The sequence below is a fragment of the Pseudorasbora parva genome, chromosome 7 (genome assembly GCF_024679245.1).
Source record: "Pseudorasbora parva isolate DD20220531a chromosome 7, ASM2467924v1, whole genome shotgun sequence".
Classification (NCBI taxonomy): Eukaryota; Metazoa; Chordata; class Actinopteri; order Cypriniformes; family Gobionidae; genus Pseudorasbora; species Pseudorasbora parva.
This window is the reverse complement of record NC_090178.1, coordinates 2,370,496-2,383,291: the sequence shown is the minus strand read 5'-3', so window position 1 is coordinate 2,383,291 and position 12,796 is coordinate 2,370,496. Positions and strand designations below refer to the sequence as shown.

Sequence of the window (12,796 nt, the reverse complement as noted above, 5' to 3'; positions counted from 1 at the left end):
GATCTAGTAGGGATATCTGAATCGGCTATAAAATGGTTTACCTCTTACCTTTCTGGTAGAAGTTTTAGTGTCTTTATTAATGAGATCATGTCAGATACTGCAGGTTTATTGAGTGGTGTACCTCAGGGTTCTGTCCTGGGACCGATTCTTTTCCTGCTGTACATACTGCCGCTACGACAGGTAATTGGCCAGAATGCATTTTAAAATTTTGGTTCTTACTTTTAGAGCCCTACAAAGACAGGTGCCTTGTTACATCTTTGACCTGTTACAGCTGCATACGTCTTCACGTAGTCTATGATCAACAGGTCAAAGATTTTTAGTTGCCCCCCACACACATTTTAAAACAAGAGGGGACCGTTCATTTCAAGCTGTGGCACCTAGACTGTGGAATGCATTGCCTTCTTCCTTACGCTGCCTGGACTCAGTGGAAATTTATAAAACACAGTTGAAAACTCTTCTATTTAAAGAGGCTTTTATCTAGAGTGTAGGGTTTGGCTGGTCTTTTGTGTATTTCTGTTTATTTTCATTTATACTTATAATTGTTTTTGTTACTTATTTTGACTAGAACTGTAATGTTGTGTATTTCATCTTTTTGTTGTGAAGCACTTTGTGATTTTTATCTATGAAAAGTGCTATATAAATACATTTTACTTACTTACTTACTTACTTGTCTCAGTAGAAACCTGAGAGTATATTTGAATTATCGTGCTTTCTCCCCTCATATCTGAGAGATTTATGCAGTTTATTTATGGAAAAAAATCCTCAGATGACGCAAATATCGTCATTTTGTGTCATCTGAGGATTTTTTACCCAGAGGCTAAAGACTACAGCCAGTAGAGGAGCTATTTTCACATGTTTACAACCCACCCATATGCCCGTTCGGCTCTGGCATTCATAACTGAGCGGTGTGGAGCAAAGTCAGTGTTTCAACTTCTCATATGAATTCCTATGAAAGTTAAGCTTCCAAAGGCATGAGCTGAAAACTCAGACTGAACAAGTGCTGTGAACGACTGCCGCTCCCACGCTTACCTCAGCTCTCGCATGAATGTAATCTGACTCTCGCTCGGCTCACTCACATTATATTGAACAGTTTTTAATTGTAGTTTCTGTTCTCTAACTGAATTGATTTTAAAGAAAATGAAGGCGGTGGGAAAGTGATTCAGTAACGGTGGCTTTGGGAGTGGCCTCGTAGGGCAGCGAAGCAATGCATTCTGGGAGTTGTTGTCTATCATCCACATGCGCCAAAATACATTTTCTGTCTCTTCTCAGTCTACACTGCACAAACTGCTCTTCTTATTTAGTATTTTTTCTTCTTTCCAGTCCAAATATCTAAAAATTCTTAAATCAAGATTAATTTACTAGATAAGTAAAATAACAAGAGATTTTTGCTTGTTTCCTGGCAAAATAAATAAATAATCAAAATGAAGTTAAAACAGGCAAAACGATCTGCCAATGGAGTGAGAAAATATTTGGATATTTGGACTGGAAACAAGAAAAAAAATACTAAATTAGAAGAGTATTTTTTTTGCAGTGTAGAAGGCACCAAAATCAAAAATAACTTCACATTTCTACTACATAAATAACCCAGTTTAAATACACATTCATCTTCCCAGCGCTGAAGTACCCCTTTAGAGGGCATTATAAATGCATTTTAATTGAGTAAATCACGCAGTGAAAGTGTGCCCTAAAAAGCGCTCTAGTCTTACCTACTAGACATCATCACATAAGTGAGGAACATACATTGCAAAAAATGCTTTTCTTACTTAGTATTTTTGTCTAGTTAAGTCCAAATATCTAAATATTCTTAAAACAAGAAGTATTTACTAGACAAGTAAAAGTAATTGTCTTGTTTTGGGGAAAATAACTCAAAATGAAGAGAGTTTTTGCTTAAAATAAGATGCTAAATAATCTGCCAATGGGGTGAGAAAAATAATCTTAATTCAAACAGAAAACAAGATTATTTTTCTCACCCCATTGGCAGATTATTTATCTTATTTTAAGCAAAACCTCTTTCATTTAGAGTTATTTTTCCCCAAAACAAGACAATAATTTGTACTTGTCTAGTAAATGTTTCTTAATGCAAGAATTTTTAGATATTGTGACTAGAAACATGACAAAAATACTAAAGTAAGAAAAGCATTTTTTGCAGTGTAGTCGATGTCGTTAAAACAACAATCACGATATTATCGTAGACGATAGGCATTACACACCTAGCCTAGATATCTAGACGCACCCTAGCGGCAGCAAATCTAATTTGCCGTGAGTGTCGTCTAGCAACTCTCAATGGCCAATCACGTCGTGTATAGAGTCGGTGGGCGGGGCCATAATGACGACGGCCGAGTTGCGTTTGCGTGCTTCTAGGAAACACAGAAACTGGCGAACGGCGGTCTTTCGAATAAGCTTTGACTGCGACTCTGGAAGACTTGAGTTCAGCTTTTCTCTGAGAAAAGAACAAAGAGCGGCACTGAAGTCATTCTTAAAAAGGGAAGATGTGTTCAGAGTTTTGCCGACCGGATACGGCGAATGTTTAATCTATCAACTAGCTCCGTTGCTCTGGTTGGTTGTAGCGCTATCCAATCGCGAGGGAGAGGGAGTTTGAAAGACAACCGTTTATCCGCCCCTCGGATTGAGCTGTCAATGGTGAGTTTCCAGACCAAACATCTTGATGTGGGTCTGGCTTGTCAGGCTATCACACACCCCTACCCCAGCGAACCTTTTCTTCTGAGAGACGGATCACGTGATCTAATGTCTTGTTGAAAGTTACGCATTTCTCATGGACATATCGCTGTATGTGTGAACGCTTCTCACGTTGAAAAAAGACACACCGTAGTAATGTTTTCTTTGCTTTTGAATACAAAACACACTCTCAGAGTGAGATGTATATAATATATAATTCTCCACTCGAACTGTGAAGAATAGGACGTTTCCTGCAAATCAAGTCCTGAACCCAAACTGTGCTTCCAAGAGACTCAAAGAACATAAAGTGACGGTTCTCAAACCATTGTGCAAACCGTATTGAGATTGGGATCGAAGCGGACCACTTTCCCCTCGATGGATTTGGAAGTGGTGTTGTACATTGGGTTTTCAAATGTGGCCTGACCGTTGTTGTTTTCATGGACTGAGCAGCCGCTGAACTCCGCTTTATCAGACTTCCTGCGGTCAAACCAGAGAGAAAAGAGCATTACAGGACGTATTACAGTTTGGAAGTAACTTGCACAACACTGCTGATGAGAGAGGATGAATTATAGGGTAACACTTTAGAATAATGGTCCATTATTAATAGATAACTATGCAGGAAGTAATGCAGGAATAATAAGTAGCACTACATTAACACTTCAGCTACTACTATTAACTACTATAGAAACAAGTACAAGTATAGGACCCTATACAAGTATGTACTGTATATACTTTCAATTTTAAATGTCTGTGGAGGAGAGGAGCTCTGACCTCATATGTGGCACCATTTCAAAGCTTAGAGTCTCTAATTTCTGGAGATATGCATCACTTTGGCATTTGTTTTATACAAAGTACTGTATTTACACTAAATTATTCTGATGTCATTTCCGCCTGGATTTGGCCACCCCAAATTAAAAAGCCTCCCACACACACATACAGTGGTCTAGGTTCAAAATGTTGGTGTCATTTTACAGGAAACCCTTTACAGTTTCATAAAACACTGCTAAAAGTCATAAACATGTAAGTATATGTTGTCTAAGCTGCTATAACCCCCCAAAAAAATTAGGCGCTTTTTGATTTTTTTTTTTATAAATTCATTTTTGAAAGTGTTTAACTCAGGCCCTGAGTGCTCTAGGACCCTGCAGACACTTTGGGCTGCTTCCAGCATGTATAATTAATTTAATGAGACTGGAATATTGCATTTATATCATTGTATATGGTGTGTGTGTGTGTGTGTGTGTGTGTGTGTGTGTGTGTGGGGGGGGGGGGGGGTAAAGGGAGGGGGGGGTCATCTCTTCAGACCCATTTGAATAAATCTTGCACAACATGACACAGACAAACTTCTTTTTTCCACAATTTTCTGTAATTTAGTTGAAGCAGCCCAAAGTGTCTGCAGGGTCCTAGAGCACACAGGGCCTGAGTTACACACTTTCAAAAATGAATTTATGAAGGAAAAAAAATCAAAAAGTGCCTACTTTTTGGGGGGTTATAACAGCTTAGACAACATATACTTACATGTTTATGACTTTTAGCAGTGTTTTATGTAACTTTAAAGGGTTTCCTGTAAAATGACACCAATATTTTGAACCTAGACCACTGTGTGTGTGTATGGGAGGCTTTTCAATTTGAGTAGGCCAAATCCAGGCGGAAATCCCAAAAAATGGTCTTGGAGTTTAAGTAGTTAAAGAAATATTTCTTGGCCAGTTGGGGTCTGTGCAATAAATATTATAATTCTAAACAATCTGTTTTGTTTTATTGTTCCACTATATTACTGCTATTTACAATATTTACAGTATTAGATTTGATAGGTGTCTCTCACATTGTCCCAAAGCAACATTAAAATAGTGTAGATTAGTGTACAATATTTTGTTAATAATAATAATGTATTCTATTTAGTGTCCATTTCATTCATTTAACATTTAATATTGGGGGCATCCAAGTTATTCGACATATTTGAACATTAAAAAAAACTTACTTTTCCTGGTAATTAATTACTTTTATAATGATGTAACCATAGACTGTACAAAAATATGGCTGTAGTGTCCGTGACGTCACCCATAGGATTCTGAAGAGCCGTTCTGAAGCGTAAAGTAGGGGCGAGCTGGGCGTCGCCATCTTGTGAGCGAGTCATTGCGCGTCACTCTCGGATAACAGAAAATGGGCAAAAAGGCGGGATGTGGGCGGAGCTTAGGTGACGCAATGACTATAGACGGCAGATAAATGGCTATCCACCTGTCACTCAAAGTAACCACGCCCTTAATTATGCAGAACTTTAAGGCTTTATATAACGTAAACAAATGAGTTAATAAAAAATGCACCCCCCTCACAGACGTCATGACAGTCAAAATCAGCCGTATAGACCAAACTACAATTTGTCCCAGACTGTAAACATGTTTTTTTCTGCTGTAAAGTTGGGCATTTTAACATGAGCCTCAATGAGATTCTGCTCCTTCTGGAGCCGCCAGTTGAGGAATTGCAGTTTACATTACTTCAGTATTTGCTTCAAGAGAGATCGCGGGAGGGTGCCGCTTGGATGAAACTCAGTTAGTAATCGAGTTGCTATCTGTGAGAAGTAACTTGTAACTATAACTAATTACTTTTTTAAAGTAACTTGACCAACGCTGCTGCCAACATCAGTAACATCAGCGCACCTACCTCTGTTTGTACAGGTAAAACCCAAAGCCGGCACAAATCAGGGCAAAGAAAGGCACAAGAATGGCGACGGCCACAGAACTGCTGTTGGTGCGGGCGGGGCTCTCTGGGCTCTTCGTGGCCTCCACTATGTTCAGACCTGAATGATGCATGATGGGAAATAATCACGTTTAATTCAGCTACTTTAATCGAGGCGATCCGACTGCATGCATTCATAACGGTTCAAGTAAACCTTGAATACAAAGAGATCAGATTAAAATAAAGCTGCATGCAAGTGTGATTTATTTGTCGTTACATAAATGTGTCATCCTAAATATCATGAAAGATCAGCTCTTATTATAATGATTAAATGTTTTTTTTTATGCACAAGCACACACCCCCCTCCCCACACACACACACAGACATGCACACACACCCACACTCACTCGCTCGCACGCACTCACTCACACACTTGCACTCACCGCACGCACACTCACACACACTCGCACTTGCTCGCGTACACGCACGCACTCACACACACTCAAGCGTTTGTTTTTGTGACATATGGGGACTCTCCATAGGCTTAATGGTTTTTATACTGTACAAACCCTATTTTCTATCCCCTTACACTGCCCCTAAACCTACCCAACACACACACACACACTGCCCCTAAACCTACCCATCACACACACACACACACTGCCCCTAAACCTACCCATCACACACACACACACACACACACACACACACACACACACACACACACACACACACACACACACACAGCTCCTAAACCTACCCATCACAGGAAACATTCTGCATTTTTACCTTCTAAAAAAAAACTCCTCCTGTGTGATTTATAAGCCTTTTGTAAAGTGGGGCCATGGGTAATGTCCTCATATTTCACCCTCTCCTGTAATACCTGTGTCATACCCATTTGTGTCCTCATATGTCACAAAAACATGCCCCCCCCCACACACACACACACACACACACACACACACACACACACACACACACACACACACACACACACACACACACACACACACACACACACACACACACACACACACACACACACACACACACACACACACACACACTTAATTTGAATAATTTGGTTGAACATAAAAGCTATAATATGGAAAAGCTATAGATATAATGTAAGACATTATTAAATGTAGCACACCTTGTCTCTGTAGTCCGAAAGGGCCGTAGTCTCTAGCTTGAATAAAGCCTTGAAACAAGAACGTGTTTCCTTCATGGTCGGCAGAGACCTCGAGGAAAGCAACAACACACAGATGAACATCATGTTCTCACACAGCTCATCTTCTGTCTAATACTACAGGCTCGTGCTCTCAGGAGGCAGGCGTTCTTTCACTGCTCCTGTCTTGTTTCCAGTCCAAATATCTAACAATTCTTAAATCAAGATTCATTTACTAGATCAGTAAAATGACATAAGATATTCTTCCTTGTTTTCTTAAAAATAAAATCCAAATGAAGTGAGTTTTTGCTTAAAACAGGCAAAATGATCTGCCAATGGAGTGAGAGAAATAATCTTGACGGTTTCTTGTTTCCGTCCCAAACAGAAATCAGATTATTTTTCTCACCCCATTGGCAGATCATTTGGCCTGTTTTAAGCAAAAACTCACTTCATTTAGATTGTATTTTTAAGAAAACAAGAAAAAACATGTAATTTAACTTATCTAGTAAAAGCATCTTGATCATTTTTCTGTATTATTATTTTTTTTTTTAGATATTTAGACTAGAAACAAGACAAAATTACTAAGTAAGAAGAGCATTTTTTGCAGTGATATACAGTATATTCCACCAATATCCCCAGCTCTGTGTCCTAGGCAGTGGCGTAGCACCAAATTTTGGGCCCTGGGTACAAACCATCTTGCTGGGCCCCCGTACCATGTATGTGTATGTATAGAAAACGGACTTTCCTGCCTCGGGCCCTGGTTACTCAGTACCCTTTATCCCCCCAGTCCCACGCCCCTGGTCCTAGGGGTTTGAGTTCATTTATCATGCACTATAATCATTCGAGTCCTGTGACTTACGAAGCCGTCCATGATGAGGGTCAGGTCTGAGATCTGGCTGTAGCTGCTCTTCACCAGAGTCCTCATGTGATGCAGTCGGAGCGTCAGCCGAGCGTCTCTGCTCTTATAAACGCCTGTGTGTGGATGACATTTACATTTAGGCATTTGGCAGACACTTTTAGCCAATGCGACTTACACTGCATTCAAGGCACACATTTTTACATTATTGTGAGTTCTTTTCTTTCCCTGGGAGTCGAACCCATGACCTTGCCGTTGCTAGCACCACGCTCTACTGATTGACCTACAGGAAAGTACTTAGTTTTCTTACTTAGTATTTTTGTCTTGTTTCTAGTCAAAATATCTAAACATTCTTAAAACAAGAAGTATTTACTAGACAAGCAAAAGTAATTGTCTTGTTTTGGGGAAAAATAACTCAAAATGAAGAGAGTTTTTGCTTAAAATAAGATAAATAATCTTGTTTTCTGTTTGAATTAAGATTATATTTCTCACCCCATAGAGTGCCGAAGTTCTGACATCACTTTGTAGGCCAAAACGCGGAAGTGAGTTAGCATTTTAGCACTTCTGGTTCCCTAGCTCTAAAGTCTACAGGTTTTTGCTAAATGACCTGAAATAAGGTCTGTAGTTAACAAAGCCTCTAAATATTTTCATGTTTTGTACTATGACATAAAACACACTAGTTCTAACCTGCTTGTGATTTTTTTTTACTTTATTGTGTCTTAAAAACGGTGGTTGCTAACAAGTTGTTAAAAGGGACTACATCCTTTGGCCGGGACTTTAGACGTCATCGTGACAAACGGGAAATCTCACCAGCCCGCGCTTCATTCACTTTTGAATTTTGTAAGTAAATGTTTAATAAAAATACAAAACTAGCCCGCGTTTCAGCCTCACGTTCTTAGAAGTTTACCTTTCAGTTAATATACAAAGTTATATATTTAGTCCTTTCAAATAGTGGTGTTTCCAAATATTGTCCACACAGAAATCTGTGATATTAAGGTTACCGATCACCAGTTCTTCATTTCTGTGGAGAGACTGTAGTGTTTTGTTTTGTCCCGAGATGGAAGCACAAGTCGTCGAATGAAAGCTGCGCTGTTCTACATGTCCAGATTTATAGTGCTTCTCTCCTCGATTATGATCAATCGTCTAAGGTAAAGGACATACGATTGTAAATTGATACGGCTAGCTTACGTCGTCAGTGCTTCTGAGGTGGTAAAAGCGCTTTTTTTTCTGGCGAATTAGCAAATGGTATGCAAACATACAATCAAACACAATACAGTGAAGATTCTTCAAAAGATTCTTTAAAGTCTATTTGGGGCACGATGATCAGGCATAATAGCCTAATCTTAATCACAAAGACAATAATATTAAGCTTTATATAAAATAACAAAATAATAAATAAAACATTAACAAACGAGAAAACACATCTCTGAGAGGCACACATAAACTCAATTAGTTTCTAACATTTTTGGAAAAAACGAATGGGCAATATTTCTCATGAAAAAGTGGATAAGTGTTCATACACAGCGCAGATCATAATCATAATGAGCGAACGTGTTTTTAAATAAAGTTTGAGGACGCTTGATGATGACGTAGATCCGCGACTGTAGTCCGTTTATAGCCTACCGTTAGCATTTTAGATCTGACGGCTTTATTTAGGCTTCAAACGGTATAGATTTTGGATTCACTTGTAAAGATTATCTTGATAGACAAAACGTGTAAGGGTCATAACTCTTTGTTGAACACAGATCTAATTTTTTGCGATTGTCCAAAAGTCTACGGGGAAAATGCATCGGCTTTTGATCGAGGGAACCCATGCGCCGCTAACCTCCGGGTTGGCCTACAAAGTGACGTCATGACTTCGGCACTCTATTGGCGCATTATTTATCTTATTTTAAGCTAAAACTCTCTTCATTTTGAGTTATTTTTTCCCAAAACAAGACAATAATTTTTACTTGTCCTGGCCAAATTTGCCCATTGGCCTCTGTCCATCATGGCCTCCTAATCATCCCCCTATTCTGATTGGCTTCATCACTCTGTCTCCTCTCCACCAATCAGCTGGTGTGTGGTGAGCGTTCTGGCCCAATATGGCTGCCGTCGCATCATCCAGGTGGATGCTGCACATTGGTGGTGGCTGAGGAGATTCCCCCTTCTATATGTAAAGCGCTTTGAGTGCCTTGAAAAGTGCTATATAAATCAAACACATTATTATTATTATTAGTAAATGTAGAATTTTCAGATATTTTGACTAGAAACAAGACAAAAATACTAAGAAAATAATTTTTTTTGCAGTGATGAGTTTTAAGTATTGTATAACATGAGTAGCTCTCGGCATCTTTTATTTTTAGAAAGTGGCTCTCAAATGAAGAAAGGTAGGAGACCCCTGCACTAGAATGTTCTTCAACCAATCAGAATCAAGCATCCAACCAAAAGCAGTTTTAATTCGCTGGATCTTCCGAAGCAGGCATTATTACACCAGGGGCTGCATAAACTTAGCCACTGTGTTCAGACTGAGTCTTAAGCACTATTTTGTCCAACTAGCAATTAGTCAAAATGTAATCAGTCTTACTTTTCTAATTCAAATTGAATTGATCTACCATTTTATGTAACTGATTGAAAAAAAAGTTAGGTCCAGTCTTAAAGCTCCACTGTGTGATATTTTCCCCCATCTAGCGGTGTAAAGGTAAATGACCATCCAGAGAATAATAGTTTCTGTTCCTCTCAATCCCGATTTCGTTTTAACTCCTATGGTAGCCGATTTAGTCCAAGATTAACATGGCAATCCCCCTCTTCATATTCGACACGGTGCCATCGAGTGTTAAAGCGTGAAAGGCGAAGCTTGAATTTACGGGTATGTCCCTCTTTGGCTACTGTACTTTCAAGATGGAGGGGCAACATGGCGGCCGGCATCCGAACCCCTCACCCGTATGTCTTTTCAATGGCATATTATAAACTTACGAGAATACTTTATTACTTGAAAGAAGTAAATATACATTAATGAGCACATATATTTTTGAAAGAACTAAGTGTTTATAGCTAAGAATAAACTAAAAAAGTTACACAGTGTAGCTTTAAAGAAAAAAATGAGATGACTTACTTTTAAGACTAGTCTAAGTGGTTTATGCAACCGGCCCCAGGTTATCAGATGTCTTGATGAAGTGTGTGAACAGTACGTGAGAGAGTGTGTGTGCTCTTACCTGACAGCAGCAGCTCTGAGTGTCTGTTGGCTAGAGTCGCGTTGACCTTCCCTGTGGTGGCGTTAAAGCTCGTGATTGTCAAAGTCATCGGCTGCTTGGCTCCTTTATACTCGAACGAGCCTCTCCACACGTACGTGGGCGCAAACACATCGTCAGGAACTGCAGCGAGAAGATTTAATGAGTCTGATAGAGCCGTTTACACACACACACTCGGCTCAATTAACACCTCTAACTCCTTCCACAGATCAGACCTCCGAGCAGAAACCACAGCGAGCTCATAACTCTATAACTCTCACATCAGCTGCATTAAAGGGTTAGTTCACCCCAAAATGAAATGTCTGTCATTAACTCCTCTCCCTAATGTCGCTCCACACCCGTAAGACCTCCGTTCATCTTCACACACAGTTTAAGATATTTTATATTTAGTCCGAGAGCGTATGCAAGTGTATGCACACTATACTGTCCATGTCCAGAAAGGGAATAAAAACATCATCACAGTAGTCCATATGAGACATCAGTGGGTTAATTAGAGTCTCTTGAAGCATCCAAAATACATTTGGGTCCAAAAATAACAAAAACTACGACTTTATTCAGCATTGGCTTCTCTTCCACGTTTGTGTTAAATCCTTAAATAAAGATCTGAACCGTTATGAATCAGCGAATTGATTCATGATTCGGATCGCGTGTCAAAATGCTGAAATCACGAGACATTGGCGATCTGAATCATGAATCGATTCGCTGATTCATAACCGTTTGAATCTTTATCGTTCTGAATCTTTATCGAATCTAGCCGTCGTGACTTTGCAGATGTTGTTTGTGCTCAAACACAAACATTACACACTCACTAAAGCTAAACAAGTCAAATCATAATCAACCACTCCATTTTATATGGGAAAAAAAGACACTTCAGCTCTTAAGCACCATTTTTACGGTTCCTTATTTTGTTTTCTAGTCTCCCACAATAGACTTGCATACATCCAATGTCAAAAAACACTTATTTTCCCCATAATATATTCATTGCGTATCACTAATTTTTCAAAGAGTCTGAAACGGTTTGTTCGAAGATTCAGTCTCTAAACCTTTATGAGAGAGTGCTCTTCTCTGATTGGTCAGATGGCCCAGTCTGTTGTGATTGGTCGACTACTTACAGATCATGTCAGTGTATTGATTCATGATTCGGATCGCCAATGTCTCGTGATTTCAGCAGTCCGCAATCTGAATCATGAATCAATTCGCTGATTCATAACCGTTTGAATCTTTATTTGAGGATTGAACACAAACGCGGAAGAGAAGACAATGCTGAATAAAGTCGTAGTTTTTGTTATTTTTGGACCCAAATGTATTTCGGATGCTTCAAGAGACTCTAATTAACCCACTGATGTCTCATATGGACTACTGTGATGATGTTTTTATTCCCTTTCTGGACATGGACAGTATAGTGTGCATACACTTGCATACGCTCTCGGACTAAATCTAAAATATCTTAAACTGTGTGTGAAGATGAACGAAGGTCTCACGGGTGTGGAGCGACATTAGGGAGAGGAGTTAATGACAGACATTTCATTTTTGGGTGAACTAACCCTTTAATAACGCAAGCCACTGTACGAGTGATTCAAGCTGTAAAACAAACAATAAAATGAGATCTGATATGGTCCAAGCTGCAATATTTCACGACCACCGTAAGCAGGATACAGTTCTACTAATGAACTGTGATTTATATAAGGAATAATTATTCAGATTAATAACCTGAATAATAATAATGTATGTGGATTAATAATAAAGATTCAGATTTGAATGGTTATTTCTTGTTTAGCACAACACATACATAAAAATAGAAAAAAACATTACGTTAGATAAAAATCATTTTTTTTATAAAATAAAAGTTTAATTTACTATATCATTAGCAATTATATTTATTTATAATAATTATGATCATATTTTGGTTATCATATTGCTGTTGCTTCCACTTTTTAAAAGCAATAATATTTATGTATTCGTTTATTTATAATTATGATCATATTTTGGTTATTATATTGCTTTTTGCTGCAGTTTTATATAAGCAAAATATGTATTTATTTATTATGATCATATTTTGTTTATTATTTTGTTGCCGTTTTATAAAAGCATGTATATTTATTAATTTATAGTTATGATCAAATTTGTTCATTATATTACTGTTGCTGCTGTTTTATAAAAGCAAAAATATTTATTTATTTATAATTATGATCATAT

General features: G+C 38.4%; 1 protein-coding gene across 2 annotated transcripts in view; it reads right to left on the bottom strand.

The window, feature by feature from the left end:
• Window positions 1–2,050: 2,050 nt before the first annotated feature.
• csmd3a (CUB and Sushi multiple domains 3a) overlaps window positions 2,051–12,796 on the bottom strand; it is a 579,356-nt gene continuing 568,610 nt past the window's right edge. For both annotated transcript variants that reach the window (XM_067447773.1, XM_067447774.1), the window contains exons 66-70: window positions 10,565–10,723; window positions 7,374–7,486; window positions 6,500–6,587; window positions 5,332–5,467; window positions 2,051–3,153 (exon numbers count right to left, since the gene is read on the bottom strand). In XM_067447773.1, the coding sequence (XP_067303874.1) occupies window positions 2,994–3,153; window positions 5,332–5,467; window positions 6,500–6,587; window positions 7,374–7,486; window positions 10,565–10,723 (656 nt within the window). In that variant the 3' untranslated portion in view covers window positions 2,051–2,993. The remainder of the gene's footprint in view (window positions 3,154–5,331; window positions 5,468–6,499; window positions 6,588–7,373; window positions 7,487–10,564; window positions 10,724–12,796) is intronic.